General features: G+C 40.5%; 1 protein-coding gene across 2 annotated transcripts in view; it reads right to left on the bottom strand.

Moving 5' to 3' along the window:
• SH3BGRL2 (SH3 domain binding glutamate rich protein like 2) overlaps positions 1 to 22,100 on the bottom strand; it is a 76,312-nt gene that overhangs the window by 34,519 nt on the left and 19,693 nt on the right. For both annotated transcript variants that reach the window (XM_059177229.1, XM_059177228.1), the window contains exon 2: positions 2,413 to 2,598. In XM_059177229.1, the coding sequence (XP_059033212.1) occupies positions 2,413 to 2,598 (186 nt within the window). The remainder of the gene's footprint in view (positions 1 to 2,412; positions 2,599 to 22,100) is intronic.

Genomic DNA, 22,100 nt, shown 5'->3' on the forward strand with positions numbered 1-22,100 from the left:
TTATCCATATCTACCACAAGAATATAACAGGCTATCCAATCAAACTACAGAGAAGTCTGGTAGGAAACAAGCCCCCCCCAACATATATATGAGCACATACACAGCTTCTAATTAGCTTTCTAGTGCCTCAACTCTTTTTTTTTTTTTTAAGATTTTATTTATTTATTTGACAGAGAAAGATCACAAGTAGACAGAGAGGCAGGCAGAGAGAGAGAGAGAGAGAGAGAGAAGCAGGCCCCCTGCTGAGCAGAGAGCCTGATGCGGGACTCGATCCCAGGACCCTGAGATCATGACCTGAGCCGAAGGCAGCGGCTTAACACACTGAGCCACCCAGGCGCCCTAGTGCCTCAACTCTTAAACAAAAGACAAGGATCACCAGATATCTGAGGAGAGAAAAGACCAAAATAAGCACGTGAAAAAAAGGGGAATTAGTAGAACAAGAACAATACTACTAAGAAAAGAAAACCTAAAGAAATCATATTTAACATCTACACTGAGCTAAGATCTTATACTCATCTTACAAATGCACATTATTAAAAAGAAAAAATCAAGATGTAAGAAAGGAAAAAAAAAAGATGACATAAAAGTTCAATGAAAAAATTCAGAGATTAAGTTAAAGAAATCTTCCACAAAGTAGAACAAAAAGAGGACAGTACAAAAGAAAAGGATAAGAATATTAGAAAATCAGTGTATGATGTTCACATGTAAATTAATACGTATTCTAGATAAAAAGAACAGGGGGAAAAAGCAGCAAGAAATTTTTCAAAGAAAATAATATAAAAACATATTTAATAATCATGTAATTCTTGGATAATAGGGACCTAACCAACACACAGCATGTGAACTGTGTAACATGGTATAACATGGTATACATATAACACAGATTACATTATGGTAATTCACCAAAAAATTTCAGGATACACTTATGAGTAAGAGACATTAAAAACCTGGAAAGAAGAAACTGGCAAAAACATACAAAAGATCAAGGAAAAGGGCATTAAACTTCTCCATTGCAGCACTAGGCAGCAGATGGTAATGAAGCAAAACCACCAACACTCTTCCCAACCTAGAATTCTATACCCAGCAGAATTATGACTCAACTACAAAACCAGAACACAGGAATTTGCATACCTGAGAACTAGGAGGAACAGAAAACTGCTAGATTTTTAAGTCTTACAGAACTATTTGACTAAGAGTTTTGCTTTGTTTTGAACTGTACAATTTATATACAGTTTCAGCTATACCTCATTTCAGTTTGCAGACATGAGAGTCCATTTTCTAGGGTTTGTAATCATGAATGGGCTATACCTTCAGTTACCACATACTCCCCTAATAAAATATGAGATCACAATGTAAAAAATTCCACAATTAAAACAATAAGCTTTATTCTTAAAAAGTACTTTATAGTCACAAAATATCCTGGGAAGTAAGACAGATTATTATTATCCTTTGCTTAAAGATGAGAAAACTGATACTGTAAGGGAAATGACTTCCCAAAGGTGTCAACACAAACATAAAGTCATACGAGAACTATCTAAATCTAGCGCCATGTTCAGGATTTTAACCTGACATGAATTCAAGAAGTCTGTGCACAATCTTTATGGCTTTACATTTCAACATCTCTTTCTCTCTTACGCACAGGAAAACTGTTTCCTTTCAAGGTATCTAAAGCATTGTTATCCATTTTCTCCACTCCAATATAAACCAGCTACTTATTTCACCTTGAGCACCTCAGTACTGGAGCCCCTTCTCCTTCTCCAAGACACCCTTAAAGAACTGTAGTACAGGTCCTAAAATAAACACTTAATTATACACTACAGTGTGACAAGGGCAAATCCTAACTACTCATTAGGAAGAAGTTTCTTGTTTTTTTTTTTTCCTTAACCCAGGGAAAAGTAAAACAGATAATTAGACATATGTGACTTCATCTTCTCATATGCTACATACAGAAAGAAGGCACCTAATGTATCTCAGGTGTTCATAATGATCCATCTGACTCACTACCATAAAAAAAAAATTTATAAAAAACAATTCTGGTTTATAATTGGCTATTAGCAGATTTTTATAACATAGAGGAGTAAAGATTCAAGAACAACTATCCCTTCCATTCTGCCCCCAAAACGTATTAATCAAAAAATCTGCTTTAAAATTTAGAACACATTAAACACAAACACTCCCCTTCCCTTCCCACCACTTTCCTCAAGCAGAGAGACAGGAGGACTGACAGACAAGTATGCACTCACATTCACACATCATCTGTGTCCTTGGATTCATATACCCTCTTTTACACTGTGAACCTGAATGGCACAGGGTGAAGAGGTCACAGTCTTCCCTGAAAAAATCCAACTTTTCACTCTAGGTAACTTGTTTCAAATCACCCAAATAACAGTGTGGTAACAATCTGCTACTTACTCCACAGTATCGGTCACCATTAAATATCTGAGGTGGCAGAGGGTTGCCCTGAGCAGGCTTCTTTTCTGGGGGGATGTTTTTGTACATCCATTGTCTTTGTTCTTCTGACATCGTGATATCCACCTCCTCAAACTCTATCTTGTTGGCTTCCAGAAATCTAACCACATCCTGCTGCTTCTTCTTTATCTAAAGAGGGAAGACAAACAAATAAGGAGACAGGCTCATCTGAAACAATGTGTAAAGATTTCCAAGTTGAAGTAGATTTGATTTCTTATTGTCAGAGATCACTGATGCAAAAAAAAAAAAAAAAAAAAAAAAAAAGAGAGGCAATATCCATAGGCACCAAGCACCAAGCATCCTCTCACTGGATATCCAGAAGTCTAGGCAAATCCTGACATGATGATTTCTTCACCTAGACTCCCCAGAACTCTGGGGCACAACCTGGAAGGATCAGATTATGTATGAGGTGAGGGACTCAGTTCTCAGTAGGCCATAACCATTCTCCCTCCCACTTACAGAAGTTGACATTTACAATCATGAAAGCTCCCTCTGCCAGAACCATTTGAAAACCATGTATAGCCCATCTGAGATGTCAACATTTCACCGATTCCCAGGAGCAGCAACATTTTTATTCCCCTCAGCAGTCTCTTTCAGATATTCCACAGCTGTAGCCACTGTCATAAAAGCATCTTTTCATCAGTTCACAAGAGAAAAATGTTCTCTGCTTCTAAGGTGAAAGTAAACAAGCATCATCTTACTTTGAACTTAACCCTTTTTGTTCCTCTCATCTTCAGTCACCAGGAGTCAGGTATGCTCTTGAAGAGCAGCAAACACATCTGTAGGTTTTCAAAATCTTATCAATCTTCTTATTTAAGGGCACATATTAAATAATTCAGACATAGTGACAGCAGTCAGTATCTTAAACACAGCATGTAGAACATGATTCAAGGGGCTTGCTTTTTCTAAAGTGAATCTGGGAAATGGACATGGAGAAAAAACTGAAATGGTGAAGTAATTTTATAATGGCCATAGAAAAAAATCTTTTTGAGAGATCAAGTCACCAGAAAGACCTCTCATCCAAAAAACAGAATGTCTGAAGAACAAACATTCATATACAGATTGCCCCTACCAATTTCCTCCACCTTCCCCCCAAAAGCCTCAATGACATGTGCTGCTAAGATGGAAATCCGCTGTATGCCATGAGCACACAGTTTTTGATCATTGAGTTGAAGCCTATGAATGACTAACAAGATTGCACAGTTAGTATGGACAGAAATACAAAGCTAGCCAAATAGGAATCTTTACAATCGGTGATATCAGAAAACAAGGGAACTACTGTATGGTAGTTTGATGTATTATCTTAGTTTCTTGAATTAAGCTCTTTCTAATTTCTGAAAAAGTTAGCTTTTTTTCCCTCACTGGTACACAACTTCAGAAATGTAGTTATATTATTCTGAAACTTTGGCTTGCAAAAGAAAGTATTTTTCATCCTGCTTAATTTCCCTATATAGCCCTAAAGGCTTAAGATAAACAAGGCTGATGCTGAGGTCAAAGTGGTCACTTATTTTTTTTTTTTTAAGATTTTTATTTATTTATTTGACAGCGATCACAAGTAGGCAGAGAGGCAGGCAGAGAGAGAGAGAAGCAGGCCCCCCACTGAGCATAGAGCCCGATGCGGAGCTCAATCCCAGGACTCTAGAATCATGACCTGAGCCGAAGGCAGAGGATTTAACCCACTGAGCCACCTAGGCGCCCCGTGGTCACCTATTTTGATCAAGGTCTTAGTATGTGTTCTTGTTAAGACAATTATGTCATTCTCCTGTTTATTTAGTGGGTCCCCATTGCCCTTGGAAGAACACACGCATTTCTTAAGCATAGCACAATGTCCTTCATGATCCAGTTCCTTTGACAATGAAAGCAATGTATTTGCATTTTTATAAGTCTAGAAACTGTAAAACAACCTAACAAGAAGTTACTTGCAATCCTCTCAAAATCTAATTGGAGGAAGGGGTTTGGATTTAACGTCCATATGTAGAGCTTTACATATGCAACACATTTCAAATGTTCATGAGAGTGATCAAAAACGTAACTGACACACAGTCACACTTGAGTTTTCCATATAATGTCTATACACATAATATCCATCCCACCTCTACATCTTCCCCAAAATGTGAGTGCCTAAAAACTCATATACTCTCAATACTAGGATATATCAAAGATACATACATAGCTTCTTTAATCCCCAGTTCCCTAGCTCCCCCCACCACATACACACATTTATTAGTGGACTATAATCCCCTATATCGCAACTGGCCATTCCTTTCACAGCTGCATCTTGCCCCTTTAACTCAAAAATACACCCTGTGTACTGTCCTGTCATTAAAAATTTTTCAAAAGCATGAAATATGTGCTTAGCAATCCATCATGTACATGTTTTTTGTTAACTTATATTCAATTATTGGTATTTAGAATACTTGTAACTTCCACTACTGGAAGTACCATGTCGTGAACATGTTTATTTAGAAATCTTTGACTGTAACTCTCAACACTATTTTAGTGACAAAGCCCGATGAATGAAACTCAAATCAAAGGGTAGAGACATTTTTTAGGCTCCTGAGGAACACATGCTAAATAAACTGCTTTTCAAGAAGTCCGTGTCAATATAACGTTCCCATTAGTAATGTATAAAGGGGTTCACGGCTCAACACCCCTCCGTCCTTACAGCCGATATTTGAAAGATGTATCACACAATATTAAAGTTCAAATGATGTGAGTGATGGATGTGTTAACTATGGTAATCATTTCACAATATATACATATATCAAATCATTGTGTTGTATACCTAACACTTATGCAATATTATATGTCAGTCATATTGCAATAAAACTGAGGGAAAGGAACAAACTGGCTGCTGTTTAAAAAAGAAATTCAAACACATCACTACACACTAACAATGCTCATGAAGCAAAGGATAGTTACTAACAAAGGTGATAACTGACAGTAGTACAGGGAGTAAAATGTAAATAATTATATCTCTGGTTTAAAAGAGGAAAGCAGAGAAGGCAGGAGTAGGTTTGTGTTTCAAAGAGATCACTTAATACTGCACAACTGAAAAATAAAAAAGGAGAAGCTCTGTAGGTACCGTTAACACTGCCATGAAAGATCTCCAGAGTACATTAGTAAGTGTGGGGGGGAGGGCGGCTAGAAAAAACAAGGAAGAGAACTGTGCATAGGCTAGGAACACTTTTTAAAAATAGAAAAAATAAAGGAACACATTTCTATTTGCTTTTATTTATGTTAAAAATGAACTCTTGAGTTTATCTTTGTGTATGGTGAGGCAGGAATCCATCAGAATCCTAGAGGAGAACATAGGCAGTAACCTCTTCGATATCAGCCACAGCAACTTCTTTCAAGATATGTCTCCAAAGGCAAAGGAAACAAAAGTGAAAATGGACTTCATCAAGATCAAAAGCTTCTGCACAGCAAAGGAAACAGTCAACAAAACAAAGAGGCAACCCACTGAATGGGAGAAGATATTCACAAATGACAGTACAGACAAAAGGCTGATATCCAGATCTATAAAGAACTCCTCAAACTCAACACACACAAAACAGATAATCATGTCAAAAAAATGGGTGGATGACATGAACAGACACTTCTCCAACAAAGACATACAAAATGGCTATCAGACACATGAAAAAATGTTCATCATCACTAGCCATCAGGTAGATTCAAATCAAAACCACATCGAGATACCACCTTATACCAGTTAGAATGGCCAAAATTAACAAGACAGTAAACAACATGGGATGGAGAGGATGTGGAGAAAGGGGAACCCTCTTACACTGTTGGTGGGAATGCAAGTTGGTACAGCCACTTTGGAAAACAGTGTGGAGATTCCTTAAGAAATTAAAAATAGAGCTTCCTTATGACCCTGCAATTGCACTACTGGGTATTTACCCCAAAGATACAGATGTAGTCAAAAGAAGGGCCATCTGTACCTCAATGTTCATAGCAGCAATGGCCACAGTTGCCAAACTGTGGAAAGAACCAAGGTGCCTTTCAATGGACAAATGGATAAGGAAGATGTGATCCTTATACACTACTGAGTATTTATGCCTCCATCAGAAAGGATAAATACCCAACTTTTGTATCAACATGGATGGGACTGGAAGAGATTATGCTGAGTGAAATAAGTCAAGCAGAGAGAATCAATTATCATATGGTTTCACTTATTTGTGGAGCATAAGAAATAATACGGAGGACATGGGGAGAGGGAAAGTTGGGGGAAATTAGAGGGGGAGACGAACATGAGAGACTATGAACTCTGAAAAACAATCCCAGGGTTTTGAAAGGGCGGGGGGGTGGAAGGTTGGGTGAGCCTGGTAGTGGGTATTATGGAGGGCACGTATTGCATGGAGCACCCACAGGATGTGGTGCATAAACAATTAATTCTTGTACACTGAAAAGAAATTTAAAAAAAAAAATAAATAAATTAAAAAATGAATTCTTGAGAGAATATAAAAAACTAACAGAAATTGATGTCTAGAGGCTAGGGGAGTGGGAACTGGGTGACAGAACAAAGTAGGAGTGAGAACTTGAAATGTTTTTGAACAGTGTGAATATGTCAATATCCAAAAGATAAAATAGAAGAAAGTTATGTTGAGAAAGAGAGCTTCATATAGAAGGGAACAGTAGTATATAGCCATATAGATGTGGTGGTGTTTTTGTGTGGGGTTAGGGTTTTTTTTTTGAGTTTTTCTTTTTTAAAGATTTTATTTATTTATTTGAGAGAGAGAGAATGAGAGAGCATGAGACGGGAGAAGGTCAGAGGGAGAAACAGACTCCCCAGCAGAGCTGGGAGCCAATGCAGGACTATATCCAGGGCCTCCAGGATCATGACCTGAGCCGAAGGCAGTGGCTTAACCAACTGAGCCATCCAGGCGTCCCAAGATGCAGTGTTTATATTTATATAAATCAGGTTTTCCAACCGGACATGAAGCCCCAGGAGTCAGAGCATATTGTTCTCACTGGCCTCCATGTTTACTCAAACTTGTAAGAAAAGCCAGATGATTAAAAAGAAATTTTTCTTGGGTGCGCCTGGGTGACTCAGTCGATAAGTGTCTGCCTTCGGTTGGGGTCATGATCCCAGGGTCCTGCTTCACCCACTTCCACTCCCCCTACTTATGTTCCCTCTCTTACTGTGTCTGTCTCTGTCAAATAAATAAATAAAATCTTCAAAAAATAATAAAATAAAAATAAATTTTTCTTAAGAAAGAGCTAAGGCCACAGAAAACTAATACTACAGCAAACCATTCAAATAAACAAAGGGCAGAAATTTAACCCAGAGCAGGAAGTTTTGGAGTGGATATCTGTGGCATTAGCATCAGGAAGGAAGATGAGTCACAAGCTGCCACTACTGGCTATTTTTAAGACCTGCTGAGGTGAATGGGGCCTGGAACTGCAGAAGCCCAGGCTTATGTGGCAAGGAAAGGGGACCGGCCAGCTTGGGCAGCGGGGACTTGGGAGAAGAGACGGCTTGTTGGGTAGGGCCCCAGGTAATAGAAAGGATTCCCACGTGGCAACAGGAAGCTGCCCACGGCGCTGCACGTGCTGGCATAAGCCCAGAATTCAAATAACACCAACATATACCCCCTTGGTACCTCCTTGACCCAAGGAGCTTTATCCTCCCGTTTCAACTATCCTGAAACAAAATGTACAAAATGTAAATGATATTGATGTAACAATCAATATCAAAAGACACATGAAGTGATTGTGGAAGAGAAGTAAACTGTGGGGCAACAGTGGGACTACCGTCGCTGTCACGTGTGACAATTCAGCTGTGATCAAGGACCTATGTAACTCGGGGTTTTGTTGTTGTTGTTGTTTTGTTTTTTAACACACTAAGAAGCCTCGGCAGATAATGCTAGTTTTTACCCAGTAGCCCATCTCCCTTCCTCTCTTAGTACCAGAAGCCTGGTTTTCTTTGGAAAAGCAGTGCGCTCCACTACAAAATCCTGTTTTACCCAGACTCCTCCGGAACCAGAGGGTCGTCACATGACACAGTTCTGGCCAGTGAGAGAGAAGGCGGACATTCTCCGAAGGGCTCCACTTTATGAATGAAAACACTTAGTCCGGGGCGCCTGGGTGGCTCAGTGGGTTAAGCCGCTGCCTTCGGCTCGGGTCATGATCTCAGAGTCCTGGGATCGAGTCCCGCGTCGGGCTCTCTGCTCAGCAGAGAGCCTGCTTCCTCCTCTCTCTCTGCCTGTCTCTCTGCCTACTTGTGGTTTCTCTCTGTCAAATAAATAAATAAAATCTTTAAAAAAAAAAAAAAAAAAAAAAAAGAAAACACTTAGTCCATCATGTCCTTCTCCCTCCTCTCTTGAAGGAATACAGAAGTGGTGCCTGGAGGTGCAGAAACCATTCTGCAACTGTGGAAACAAACAACAGATGCTAAGAATGGCCAAGCAGAATGACAGGAGCTTGGGTCCTTGATGCTGTGCAGCCAGCTCTAAACCTTTCTGTATTAGACAAATTAACCCTAAATTGCTTAAGCCACTCTGCCCAGTTTTTCTATAGCTTTATCTGAAGGAAATTCTTAACTGCTTCTTAAAACGTCTTCAGAAATACGAGGGTGATGGATTGAAAATAAAAGCTATTACTGCATAGCAGAGCCTAGAAATAAAAGCCGTAAGACATAAATTTAAGTGAAATGAATATGTCACTGAATGAACAGATGAATTTTCATTATTATCACAAAATGACTGCCAAAAAAGAAAAAAAAAGGTGAGGGGCCCCCAAACAGAAAAAGAAAGAAAGGAAAGCATGAGAGTTGGATTTTATTATTCAAATATACACCATTACACATCATCCACAGCAATTAAAAGGCATGGATAATCCAAAATCTCTTAGGCTAGATTATGGAAGGCAAACTATGGCCCACAGGCTAAATTTAGCTCATAACAGTTTTTGGATAGCCCACGGTCAAAAATGGGATAATTTTTAATGGGGTCAAAAAAAATAGTACTTGATAACACATAAAAATCATATGAGATACAAATTTCAGTGTCCATAAATAAAGTTGTGTTGGAAGATGACTCCAACCACTCATTTCCACACTGTCTGTGGTAAAGCTGAGGGCTGCAACAGAGGCACAGGGCTCCCAAAACCTGAAGAAGTAGTCTGTCCTTTATAAAGTTTGCCAGCCCTGATAGACAAAAGATCCCACTTCTGGCTCAAAGTTTAATTTCTTAATGAGGCCTTCCCTGACAACCAGGTTTTACATTTTTCCAGCACCCCAACCCCCAACTCCCTACTTCCTTCAAGGCTCCATTTGTTACCACAACACTTAGCATCTGACATACTGTACGTTTTCCATATTTATTTCCCTATCTCGCCTAATAGAATATAAATTCTACCAGGCCAGGGATTTTAGTCTCCTGTTTTGTTCACTGCTGTTTCCCCAGGGCCTCAAAGTGTGTCTGGCATGTGGCAAACACTCACTACATGGTTGTTAATGAATAGACAGGATTTTCACACATGGAAGGGCCAGGGTGACAGAAAGGCTTCATCCTGACTCTCAGCAGTGTTGGTTCTCCCGTCCTTTAGGATGCTCTACCACGGAGAGTCCTCCCTAACCACCTTTGCTCAAGTTCTATTGTCTAAATTTATTAAAATTTTATTTATTAGCCTCTGTACTTGACTTTAGGCTCACCTCTCTCCACAACATCAGTTCTGTCAGCACAGACACTGTGCTGACAAATAAAAGCAGGAGGCCCTCAGTAAATATTAACTGAACGGATGATTAAAGAATTATCACTCTGGCCCTGAACATCAAAGATTTCCAGGTGATGTTCTAGAGATCAAACGGAGTTGGTAATTTAATTTAGGAACAAATGTAACTGAAGTCTAGCCAAAAAAGGAATGTAGATCAAATGTCAATATTTCTCAATTAATGCCAAAGCTGTATGATTTTTAAAAGCAGTATGTCTAGGACACTACATGTAACTGTAAATTACCTAAATAATTCAGAACGATCTGTAGACCCTGAATGTGAAAAAGGCTTTGCTTTTAACATTGACAAGGATACTGAAGAAGAAAGTTGTAGGTGACTGTATATTTGAATAAATGCTATTGTCAGTTAATTTTAAAAACTGCAAGTGTATAATGTCGTATTTTGTTTGGCCCAAATGTTTTAAATGTTGATATATCTGCAAACTGATGGAAATTGAGAAAGAAGCAAATAAAGATACCCATCTTTCCCTGTCTCCGCTTCCAACAGCTACCATGGGGTTCTCTCACTCCCATCCACTTCCCCCAATATTTCCAAAGCTCTGAAGCAAGCTTTTTAAGAGGCCCTGTATCAATAAATGATCTGTATTCCCCTCAAAATTCGTATGTTGAAACCTAACCCCCAAGGTGGTGATCTTAGAAGTTGGGGGCCTATGGAAGGTGATCATTTTTTGAGGACAGAACCCTCATGAACAGGATTAGTGTCCTTAGGTAAGAGACCTAAGAGCATCCCTGCCCCCTTCCACCATGTGAGGACACAGCCAGGAGTCTGCTGTCTGCAAGCAGCAAAGGGCTTTTCCCAGAACCCAACCGCGCTGGAACCGTGATCTTGAAACGTCCAGCCTTCAGAACTGTATGAAATAAATTTATACTGTTCCTAAGATACCCAGTCAATTTAGTTATCCCAGCCCAAACAAAGACAAAGAATGTTTACCCTTTCAACCCCATACCCTGGCAAGCAAGACCTACCCAAGCCCTGGTGACCCACCCCCACCGGCGCCGGTGCGATAAACTGTCTGGGGGGGTGCTGCTGAATGGGCTGACCTGGCATGAACACTCGACGACCCGTGAAAATCGCAGTGAAGATGTCTGTAGCTCTTTCACTGGGCAACCTCCTGGCTCCAGGAGTCCCTCGGGATTGGACGAGAGGACCAGCTAAATAAATCACACTGCACTTGAGTCAGATTAACCCCTACTCGGAGGCACTTTTAAGTAAACTTGCACTCCTCCACTCTCTCTTCTCCTCGGATTAGTTCTTTCCCAGAAGGCTGATGGTTACGTTAGGTAATTAAGGAGCCCCTGCTAGAATCCTTCCATAGGCTTCTAGACAGGTCTAGTCATGTGTCAACTCCGGGATATACACAGCTGATGCTGCACCTCTGGATCTTGGGAGCCACTAGCAAATAAAGAGAAATAATCAATTTGAAGAAGATAGTTGCTGTTGTTTTTTTTAATAGAGATTTAATGTGCATAATTGTGGCAGAGCAAGTTTAAAGAGAAATGAAGTACAGATGGAAGACAACAAGGAAAACCGCAGGGAGGATAGGGAGTGTGTATTTTTGAGTTAGACTCTCCTGACTGTAATCCTGACCCTGTCACCTGGGTAGCCTTGGGGCAATTACAAAGCTTCTCTCTCAGCACTGGTTGCCACTTTGGTGTGAAATGGAACCCCCCCCCCCTTTTTTTTTTCATAGATTCACTGAGAGTATTAAATACAGAAAGAGCTGAGCAATTCCAGGGTCTTGCTCAACTGTCTCATTCCTTCAAACGCATGAGTTTTCCTTTCTTTGCTGTAGATGGGACCCTCTGCAAAAATATATACAAAGTGCCTTCTGGGTACTTTTCAAAGACTTTAGGTATTTGACGTAACAGTTCTTTATTTCACTTACTTTCACATTTCAAATACAGTTTTCTTTTTTCTGACTTGAGGTAGATGTAGGACTGATTAAGACCTTTTATATACCTCCCATGGAAAAAGTGAAAGGCCGAGGAAAGAAAACAGAAAGTATGAATTTTCTAGTAACTTGACACAACTTACCATGGAGGGGCTGGACTGAACTAAGGAGAAGCAGAGGGCCCTAAGACAACTCCTTTCCACCACAAAGGGAGGAAAGGACCCATGATCTTTCCCTTGTCAAAGGCTCTAGGAACTTCCCAGCAATTAAGCAAAGTATCTCGAAGAAACATAATTTCACGGCAAATTATTTTTTTCTGAAGATTTTGTTTATTTGACAGAGAGAGAACAAGCAAGCAAAAGCTTCTGGCCAAGGGAACTGGGGAAGCAGACTCCCCGCTGAGCAGAGAGCAACATGGGACTTGATCCCAGGACTGGGGAATCATGGCCAGAGCCGAAGTCAGAGGCTTAACTGACGGAGCCACCCAGGCACCCCACATGGCAACTTCTTTAACTAATACCTCTCTGGTGGACTCACTAGGCACTATACTGTCAGAAAGAGAATGCAGATGGCAGGAAGTTGTGGCAGACACTAGACTAGTTGCCTCTCTTTCAGTCTGTGAAAACTGGAAAACCAAAGTTCCAGTTTGCCCAGGCACCCTGGCACCTGGGTAGCCCTGTGACCCAGCTCTGGCCCCTGAGGTGTGAGCCCGCGTCTGCTGAGCTTCTGAAAGAAGCAGAGGGATTCAGATGCCAGGCCCTTCATCCCCGCCCTTCCTCCCCCCTCCTGCTTGGAACCTCAATGTGAGGGCGAGAGGTATGGAGGCAACTTTTCCACCCTAAGCCGGTAAACATCAGGAAAAGACCAAGAGAATCCTAGAAACACAGGTCCTGAACAAATCAGCCTGCAGACTTACAGAGAGACCAACACTTCGGTTCTTTTAAGCTCCCGTTAGCCAGGTTCTCCCTTAGCGCCAGGAGAACACACTCCTCACTCGGACACTCACCAATAAGCTTCATTGCTGGGGAGTAGGGCAGGCTGGAGACTAAACCCCAAGAAGCCATCGGCTGTCACCGTTCTCACACTGTTTAACTAAACATGAGGTCACACACAAGTTCAATGTGTCTGGTGTCTGTTGCACGTTATCTTACTAGAAAGCAAATACCAGGTTACCAAGTCAAAGATAAAAATGAGAGAGGCTGTCCAGCAAGAGATTGAAACTTGAGTTTTAAGGAAACAGTGTCAGATAGAGATGGATTATGAAATACATGACGATTTCTGAAATAGCCAGTATTATATGGTATAAATTAAAGCAATAAACTTTTAATAATGGAAAAAATTGTGCTTTTTCATCTGTGTTTTATTAGCACAGTCTCTGCTATTTAACAGGCACTCAATATGTTTATGTTAACTATATAAATATTACTCAGTTTGAATAAATACTTTTAATGTTTTCTTTTGAATCAGTCCACATTTTTGGTCCTCTTTTCTTAAATAATTTGCATTGGTTTCTTTTTTCCATTTTTGTAAGTCATCTTCGCAATTTAGTAATTTTTTATTTTAAATAACTCCCATGATTTCAGCCTGAAACAAGTTTTTTTTATACTATCTTCCAAGGATACAAGATTTAGAAACATATTTAATAGTTGTCATAACATATGCATTTAAGATAGGATATTTTGGTTGTATCAAAAATTATTTTGTTTTTATAATCTTCAGAGTTATCTGACTTTTTCATGATGACGAGTATTATCAGCAGTAAGCTACCTAACATACTAACATATATCAGACCCTTTCTCACACATAGACACACACCCTCTTCTTTCTTGACTCATCCATTCAAGGTAAATATACTTTATCAAGTAACTAGTTTACAGAATGGATTTGAGGAGATGTTTGATAGTATTATTTTTTTTAAAGATTTTATTTATTTATTTGACAGAGAGAAATTACAAGTAGACGGAGAGGCAGGCAGAGAGAGAGAGAGAAGGAAGCAGGCTTCCTGCTGAGCAGAGAGCCCGATGCGGGACTTGATCCCAGGACCCTGAGATCATGACCTGAGCCGAAGGCAGTGGCTTAACCCACTGAGCCACCCAGGCACCCGATAGTATTATTTTGATATTATTATTTTGTTACTGAAAACGATGCTTGTCATCTATAAAAACTGTCAGTATGAAAACCTCTAAGTATAACTTTCTAATTTAAAGTGTTTCAAATGGAAAATTTCACAAGAATTTTTAAATTTCTCAGTGTAAAAATGTAAAATTCTTCAACTGGTTTTCAGGAACTTACTGACATCCTGGAAGACAGTATAAGTTCAGCTATCAAAATTTAACAGCTTTTGCATGACTAATGAATGGGATCAGAAAAATGATTACCGCTGTTCTTTAATTATAATGATGTTCATCTTCCATCTAAATCTACGGATTCTTGGGGAATTACCTTTTCAACAATGACAGCTGTTAAAGCCAACCTTCAGATTGTAGTATTGATTGTTAGCTCACACTATTCTCGCTAAGAAAAATGGTTTTTCATGAGAGAAAATTTTGATCATTAACAAATACAATCAACAATATTGTTTGAACTGCATCCCATGACTTTTACTGCTATTCTGTGGACATTTTATGATGCATACCTTTTATTAGTAGGGTAGTATATAGACTGCACTTATTTAAAGCATACACATATTGGAGATATGTGCTCAAGGAATTTTTAAATTATTATTAGGATTAGGGTATGTGATCAAAAAATTCCAGAGATGACTGCACTAAAAAAGCCATGGGGACCAGAGGAAACACGCGTGTGCATGCACACAAGATTATAAGTCTTTATAATGCTTGAGTCTAAATAACTTTCAAGTCAGAAGGCAGATCTCTACTCTAAACATGAGAAACATTAAATTCTATTAATCTAATTTTTCAGTACCTTTTTTCTTATACTAGGTTTTAAAAGTTAAGTTTGCAAATTCCTATTCTTCCAAACCAGCAAAAATGGAGGGAACAAAATCCACCATATTTTCTAAAATTATGGCTTAAATATTGACATCCTTTACCTAGAAACATTCTAGCATGCCTGGGAGTGGAAAAGTTACCACCAGGCTGATAAAGAGATCCTAAAAATCTAATCTTGCTTCACTGTAAATATAGCAGCATGTTATACTGCTAATATATTTTCTATGGGTTAACATAAATGAGACATAGTACTAAAACTAGAGTCAGAAAAGACAGGAATATTAGCATACACTTACAGCACCTGAATCTGGCAAAATTGAGACATCTTAATTAAGGTCTGGGCAACATTCTTTATAATCTGTTTTCTCTTCTTATTAGTACTTTAGCCCTTGAAGACATAACACACTTCCACAGCTTCAACTATCACCTCTATGAAAAGATATCTAAAAATCTGCATTTCAAAACTGGCCTTTTGCACAGGGTCAATCACACGGTTCCAAAGCCTTTCTGGAAATTTATGCTTGAATGTCCCAATATCACCTCAAATTTGGCGGCTAAAACAAAACAACAAAAACAATGCTGTCATAAAGTCAATCCACCAATCCATTTCCTTCCCCCAACTTTCCTATTTTTATTAACAAAATACAACTTTGTTGATGACCCAGTATGACAAGAGAACCACCTACAAGTCCAAAACTTAACATTTCACAAAGATAACCTACATAAATGAAAACCACGCACTTGTGATTCAACTAGATGAAGGGCGACTCTCATACTCAGTTTGGTAGCACTAGAAACAGGGGCAGAATAAAGAATAAAGACGGTGGGGAGGTAAACCTGACCACAGCAAGCCTGGCCTTGAGGTCTCTGCAGGGCTCTGGTTCATGTGGCACTTTGCTCATGCTGGCTGGAACACTGTGATAATGATGCCAAGGGCAATGGCCTGATCCTCATATGGGCCACATAACTCTAGAGTCATGTTCTAGTCCTGGCCAGGCAGAAAGGAAAGGATCACCCTGGATAAGTTCCTTATTCCATCGAAGCCTCTGTGTCTCCATCTGTGAGAATCTATAGATCATAATTCAGCTCAGAGGGCAGCGATGAAAATTAAATGACATAATGCTCCTAGACTTGTACCTGGCCCAATGAAAGAACTCAATACACGTTTACTATTATTATAATTTTGATTTTATTGTTTTTTTTAAAAGATTTTATTTATTTATTTGACAGAGAGAGAGAAAGAGAGCACGAGAGCACAAGGGGAGTGGCAGGCAAGGAAGACGGAGAAGCAGGCTCCCCAGTGAGCAGGGAGCCCAATGTGGGGCTCGATCCCAGGACCCCGGAAACATGACCTGAGCTGAAAGCAGATGCTTAACCGACTAAGCCATTCAGGAACCACCTTATAAGTTTTATTCTAAGGCCACTAACCTCATTCTCTGTTCTTTTCTTTAGCAAGCGTGTTCTGCTGGCCACTGGGGATACCCGGACCCGGTACAATTGCAGTCACCGGGCTTTTTTTCTCTGTTCACTCCTTGATTCACTCATTCGTTCATTCCGCCAGGACATTCTGAAGGTCTCGCAGGTGTCAGGCACCAGACCCAGCAGAGGGGTAAACGCTCACCTCTGCCTTACTTCAGCTCACTTCCCAAGTGAGCAGTGAGTTACGGGGAGCCAATATTCAAGCACCGACAGCGCCCAGACTTTACTACTTGACTTAAACGTAGGACCCACTCTTTTTGGGACTGTACATTTTAGTAAGACTGAGTTTCCCTTTAAATACTACCATAACCCTTTCTCACTAGCAGCACATGTTCCCTGAGGGATTACTCTGCACCCAGGCTCGTGCTCCCACACACGCTCCTGTCCTCCCCGGGCATCGGGCTGAAGCAGCTGGAGAGCGAGCAGAGCTGACCTCTGAACCGAGGCTTGTCCAGAGCAGAACGGGGTTGGGCAAACAGACACTAGTCCTTGCTGTGTGTTCACAAGAATAACCTTTCGACTCTCCATTCTCTGCCGCATACAGGAACTGAGAAAAGGAATGCAAAAGTTAAAACTAGAAAGTGGAACAGAGAGAACACGGGATTTCAGTCAAGGAAAAGAGGAATTAACAAATGTCCCCATGCTATGCCCTCGGACTTAACGTCACTACTGGTGTATTTATTTGAACACCCAGAGTCAATGTCGATTTAAACACCTTTGTTATTGTGAGTCACAGCGGTCTCTCTTTTGGAAATACAGCTTAAGACCAAGATGGTTTATATGTAATTAGGTCCAGTCAGTTTATTTAGCTCCCTAACTGAAACTCGGGCAGGTGTCTGAGTTTATGGTCTATTGCTCTTAGGCTTAAAGAAATAATTCAGAACCAATCAGAGAGAGGGTGCTACTGCCCCACCACTGGCCCAACAATTCTTCCAATGAACTCAGATCTAACTACCATTAATGAAAATGCTACCTGTATGTACTTCCTGACTGGGAACAAGTATTTTCAGAGCAGCTTAGTCAACTCCTTTTCACATTCCAGATCATAGGTTAGTGAGACATTATTTGTTTCTAATTCTTGGCATAATTTTAAAAGATAACCAAGTAGGACAGTACCAGAACTGAATTAAAATTTAAAAGATAGAGGAATCTCTAAAATCTGCCCCCTCGAGCTTAGTAACTGTATTTTTCAAAACCACACTTACATGTTTGATCCCACATGATTCCTCGTTCATGTGAAAACCTAAGGCCAGCATCTCTCCCAACAGCCCCCTCTCTCCCAACTGCACCATCAGGGGTTCCAACAGCCAGAGCTTCCTCCAATTTCCTAGTAACCATGAGGTCACCTCCTCCTTTCCTTCCTTCAGCTGCCAAGTCCTGAAACTGCTACCCCTCCTCTCTTGTCCATTTCTCCCCATTTCTAAAGTCCCTATTGTGCTGCTCGCCATACCTCTCAGGAATTTACTGTCCTACCCACTCCCTTCTAAAGGCAGACAAGAATGTTCTTCTCAAGCACACATCACTATCTTTTCAGAATTTTACAACTCCTCGTTGACTCTTCATAAACATCGTAGAAAGACAGCTACACGGTCTCACGTTCTTAGATTTCCGGAATTGTGGAATCCTGATGTACACCGTCACACATATCGCCATCCAGCCGGAGCACCTCAGCTCACACCCTAGGCCTGTTGAGAACTGAATGAGGCTTAAAATCTCATCTTGCCTCTCAACAGAACACCCCATCATCTCTTTTCTCTAAATTATGCAAAGTTATCTTGTTTGGCTAGACTTCTAGACACACCGGAGTCCAAACACCTTGGTTACATCTTTATTTACTTATATTCTCTGACATTTTATATTTTTTGTAGAGCTTACATAGTATTAGTACATATTAATGTCACTTAGGGTTCTAGATGTATGTGGCACAAATCCCAAGAGAATTTTCCAGATAGTATATACTCACATTGTTGTCTCTGGAGTTTGTCAGAGAAGTACAGATTCTAGGAAGAGGAATGAGTGCTTAAGATTTACTCACACAGGGGCGCCTGGGTGGCTCAGAGGGTTAAGCCTCTGCCTTCGGCTCAGGTCATGATCTCAGGCTCTTGGGATTGAGCCCCACATCGGGCTCTCTGCTCAGCAGGGAGCCTGCTTCCTTCTCCTCTCTCTCTCTGCCTGCCTCTCTGCCTACTTGTGATCTCTGTCTATCAAATAAATTAAAAAAAAAAAAAAAAGATTTTTTTTTTTTTTTTCCCACACAGGAGGCCTTTGTGATGTGGGAAACAGAAGCAGAAAAAAATTACTAATTTCCTTACCCACTGACAAGCCCTTAAAACAGGCAGAGTGACATTCCTCTAGGGACTCAATTACCTCCACCTGGAGGCTTTGCTAAGGGCAAAGGGCAATCCTAGCCTGACTGACCCCCTTCCCCCAACCAGGATCCTTAAGTCTATTTTAACAATTCCTTTGGAAACTCTATCTCTAAACCGTCCAAGATACAGGTTGACAATCATTCCCAAACATATGGCCCACTGATATACATCTCAAGAAAAGGTCTCAAGTAAAGGTCTTATTACTGGTAATGAATAATCTTTTTCCCAACAACACATAGCCCCTAAAGGTCCTGGAAACCTTGCTACCAAAATTCCTTAGAGACTTAAGCCATCCCTAAACCCCTCTGCAACCTGCAAGTATATAATGACCACACCTCACAGCCCCGGGCAACAGCTCTTTCTGCCTACGGGTCCTGTCCCCCTGCTTTAATAAACCACCATTTTGCACCAAAGACGTCTCAAGAATTCTTTCTTGGTCATCGGCTCCAGACCTCACCCCACCGAACCTCACTTAATATTCTAAGACTTCATCACTTGGGTGGCTTAGTAGGTTAAGTGTCTGCCCTGCTCAGGTAATGGTCCCAAGATCCTGAGATCCAGCCTCATATGGTATTCCCTGCTCAGCAGTGAGTCTGCTTCTCCCTCCCCCTACGCCTCACCCCCTTGTGCACATGCACATGCAGTCTTTCTCCCTCTCTGATAAATAAAATCTTTTTAAAAAAATTTTAGTCACATATAAGAAAACCAGAAAATTCAGAAGATCTTCAAAATGGTACTATCACCTACTTATTTGCCCAACCCAGAAACCTGGGCTTCATCTTTTTAACTCTACCAGATGGTACAATTAATCAAGTCATGGCCTTTCTGCTTTTCAAATTTTTCTTGAACCCATCCACGTTTCTCCATTTTCACTCCCATTAGCCTTTGCCAAGCCATCGTCTCTCGTCTACAGTTTTTATGTGTCTTCTTCTAACCAGATTCACCGCTTTTCACTGAGCAGCTAAAATATTCTTATTAAAGCATAAACCTAATGGCTTCATCTGTCTGTTTAAAAACCTCTCTTCAAAAAACAAACAAACAAACCTCTCAGTAACTTCCCATTATCCTTGAGATGAAAGAAAAAAAAATCCTTGCCCAGCCTCCTGCCCCTCCCCCACTCACCCTGAAGCAATGGCTCTCCACCCACAGTACAGCCAGATCACCTGAGGGCTACTCAAAACAGACTTGTAGAAAGGAGGTAAACCTCAAAGTTTCTTACTCAGTAAGGCTTGGGTGGGGCTCAAGAATTTGCATTATATATCCATAGAATTGAGCATTTTCCGGCCATAAATATGAATGAAGTACTGATACAGGCCACAACAGGGCCCAACCTTGAAACATGCTCAGTGAAAGAAGCTAGTCATAAAGGAGCATATATACTACATGATTCCCTTTATAGAAAATGTCTAGAATGGACCATTCTATAGACAGAAAGTACCAGTGGGTGCCTCCTGGGGACTGAGGTGGGTGGGAGGCACGGGGGGGGGGGGGGGGGGAGGGCTAAGGCGTGTGGGATTGGCCTCTGAGGTCCCAACTTCCTCCTGCCGTCTCCCACCTCTCCTTTGCCTACATTTACTTCCTCCCCACAGCCACCGAACCTGTTTCCCTCACCAGGAATGTGGTCTTGCCTTCTCAACATTTAAGTCCTAAACAAACAAACAAACAAAAAACTCAACAACAACAAAAAACATGTAAGTCCTACTCTTCCTACAAGGCCCAACTTCGAGCCCACCACTCACAGTCCGCTCCCAAGTCTGGAGTATCTTCCACTTCCTCTGAACTTGCAGAGAACATGCTACTCAAAGTCCTTTTGAACTAGTGGATTTTGCCTAGTCAAGTAGACAAGAATTTTAGACATAATTTTAAATTCTGGAGGGCAGGGAACATATGCTACACCTCTTTGACGTTCAAGGACCTTGCATACTATGTCAGCAAATGATAAAGTTGCAAAAACAACGATGTGAAATTGCCGATGCCTGGACCATGATCCTGGAATCTGTCATTTGTCCTACAATCATTCAATGGCCTGTCCATCTAGTCTTTTGCAAAACAGTAAAACTGGCCACAGAGAAGTCAGTTAAGTGACTAACCCCAAATGACTCACTATGTAAGTAGCAAAAGTCAGGGCTGGAACCCGGATTTCCCAATGAGCAACTCACCACCCACTTCTCCATTCTGCTAAATGACTGACATTTAGGATTTGAGACACCAAGAACTCTTGTCTCATTATATCATCCTGAGTGAAATTACAAAACTTTAAGCTCCACATATTATTTCCAGCAATTAGTTTTAACGTATTAGCAAGGAAACAGCTAAAATTCAAGAATTAAGCATACCAAGAAACAATAATACAATCATGAACCAGAGCTACAAAAACAAAAGGGAAGAGGAAAAAAAAACCCCACGGACACTTCATATATTGAAATTATCGGATATAAATTATAAAATAAGTATATTTAGTAAGTCCAATAAAAGAAAAGTTAGTAGCAGATGGGAGTCTCAGCCAACTAACGCTTTCCAAAGCTTCTAGAGAGGACATGAGTCAGCCTACATAACCACACATCAATGCTGTCCAAAGTCCAAATAAGACTCCATATTATAAGGTCATCAACACCAGGACAAAACCACAAAGGGGACATACCTTTTCCACTCAAAGAAAATGCAAAGGGACCATATGTACTCTCCTTCCTTTCCTTCAGGTACAGGTATAGGCACTGTATGATTATCACAAAAGCTACTTTGGGCCAAAGACACCAAAGTGTTTACAAATCCCAAAAGGAAAGGACACCCACAATCTGACACACAAGGTTTAGAATGTATACATTAAATTAAAGTTTCAAAGGGGCAATTACCCAGTTCAAAATCATGGCTCAAGGGCAAGTGAATAGAAAAGGTATCTAACTAGAGATAAACAGGCAACTGAAAGACAAAAAGTATAGAAACAAGCTAAATGACATTAACACCTCCTTCTGAAAGTTACTCCCATCTCAAAAATATCCACTGGACCGCCTCTCCTGACTTCCCAGTCCATTCTGCTCTACCTGGAGACTTTCATTCATGCATTGTGAAAAAAGATTGAGAATGAGGTCCAAGATGTGTCAGACTCCCTGAAAGATCTCACAAACCAGTCTGCCTTCACGTTCCATCTGAACTATGGCTAGTCCATCTACTTCCCCACCACACACACTAAATTCAGTCTGATC

The sequence above is a fragment of the Mustela lutreola genome, chromosome 6 (assembly GCF_030435805.1).
Source record: "Mustela lutreola isolate mMusLut2 chromosome 6, mMusLut2.pri, whole genome shotgun sequence".
Taxonomy (NCBI): Eukaryota; Metazoa; Chordata; class Mammalia; order Carnivora; family Mustelidae; genus Mustela; species Mustela lutreola.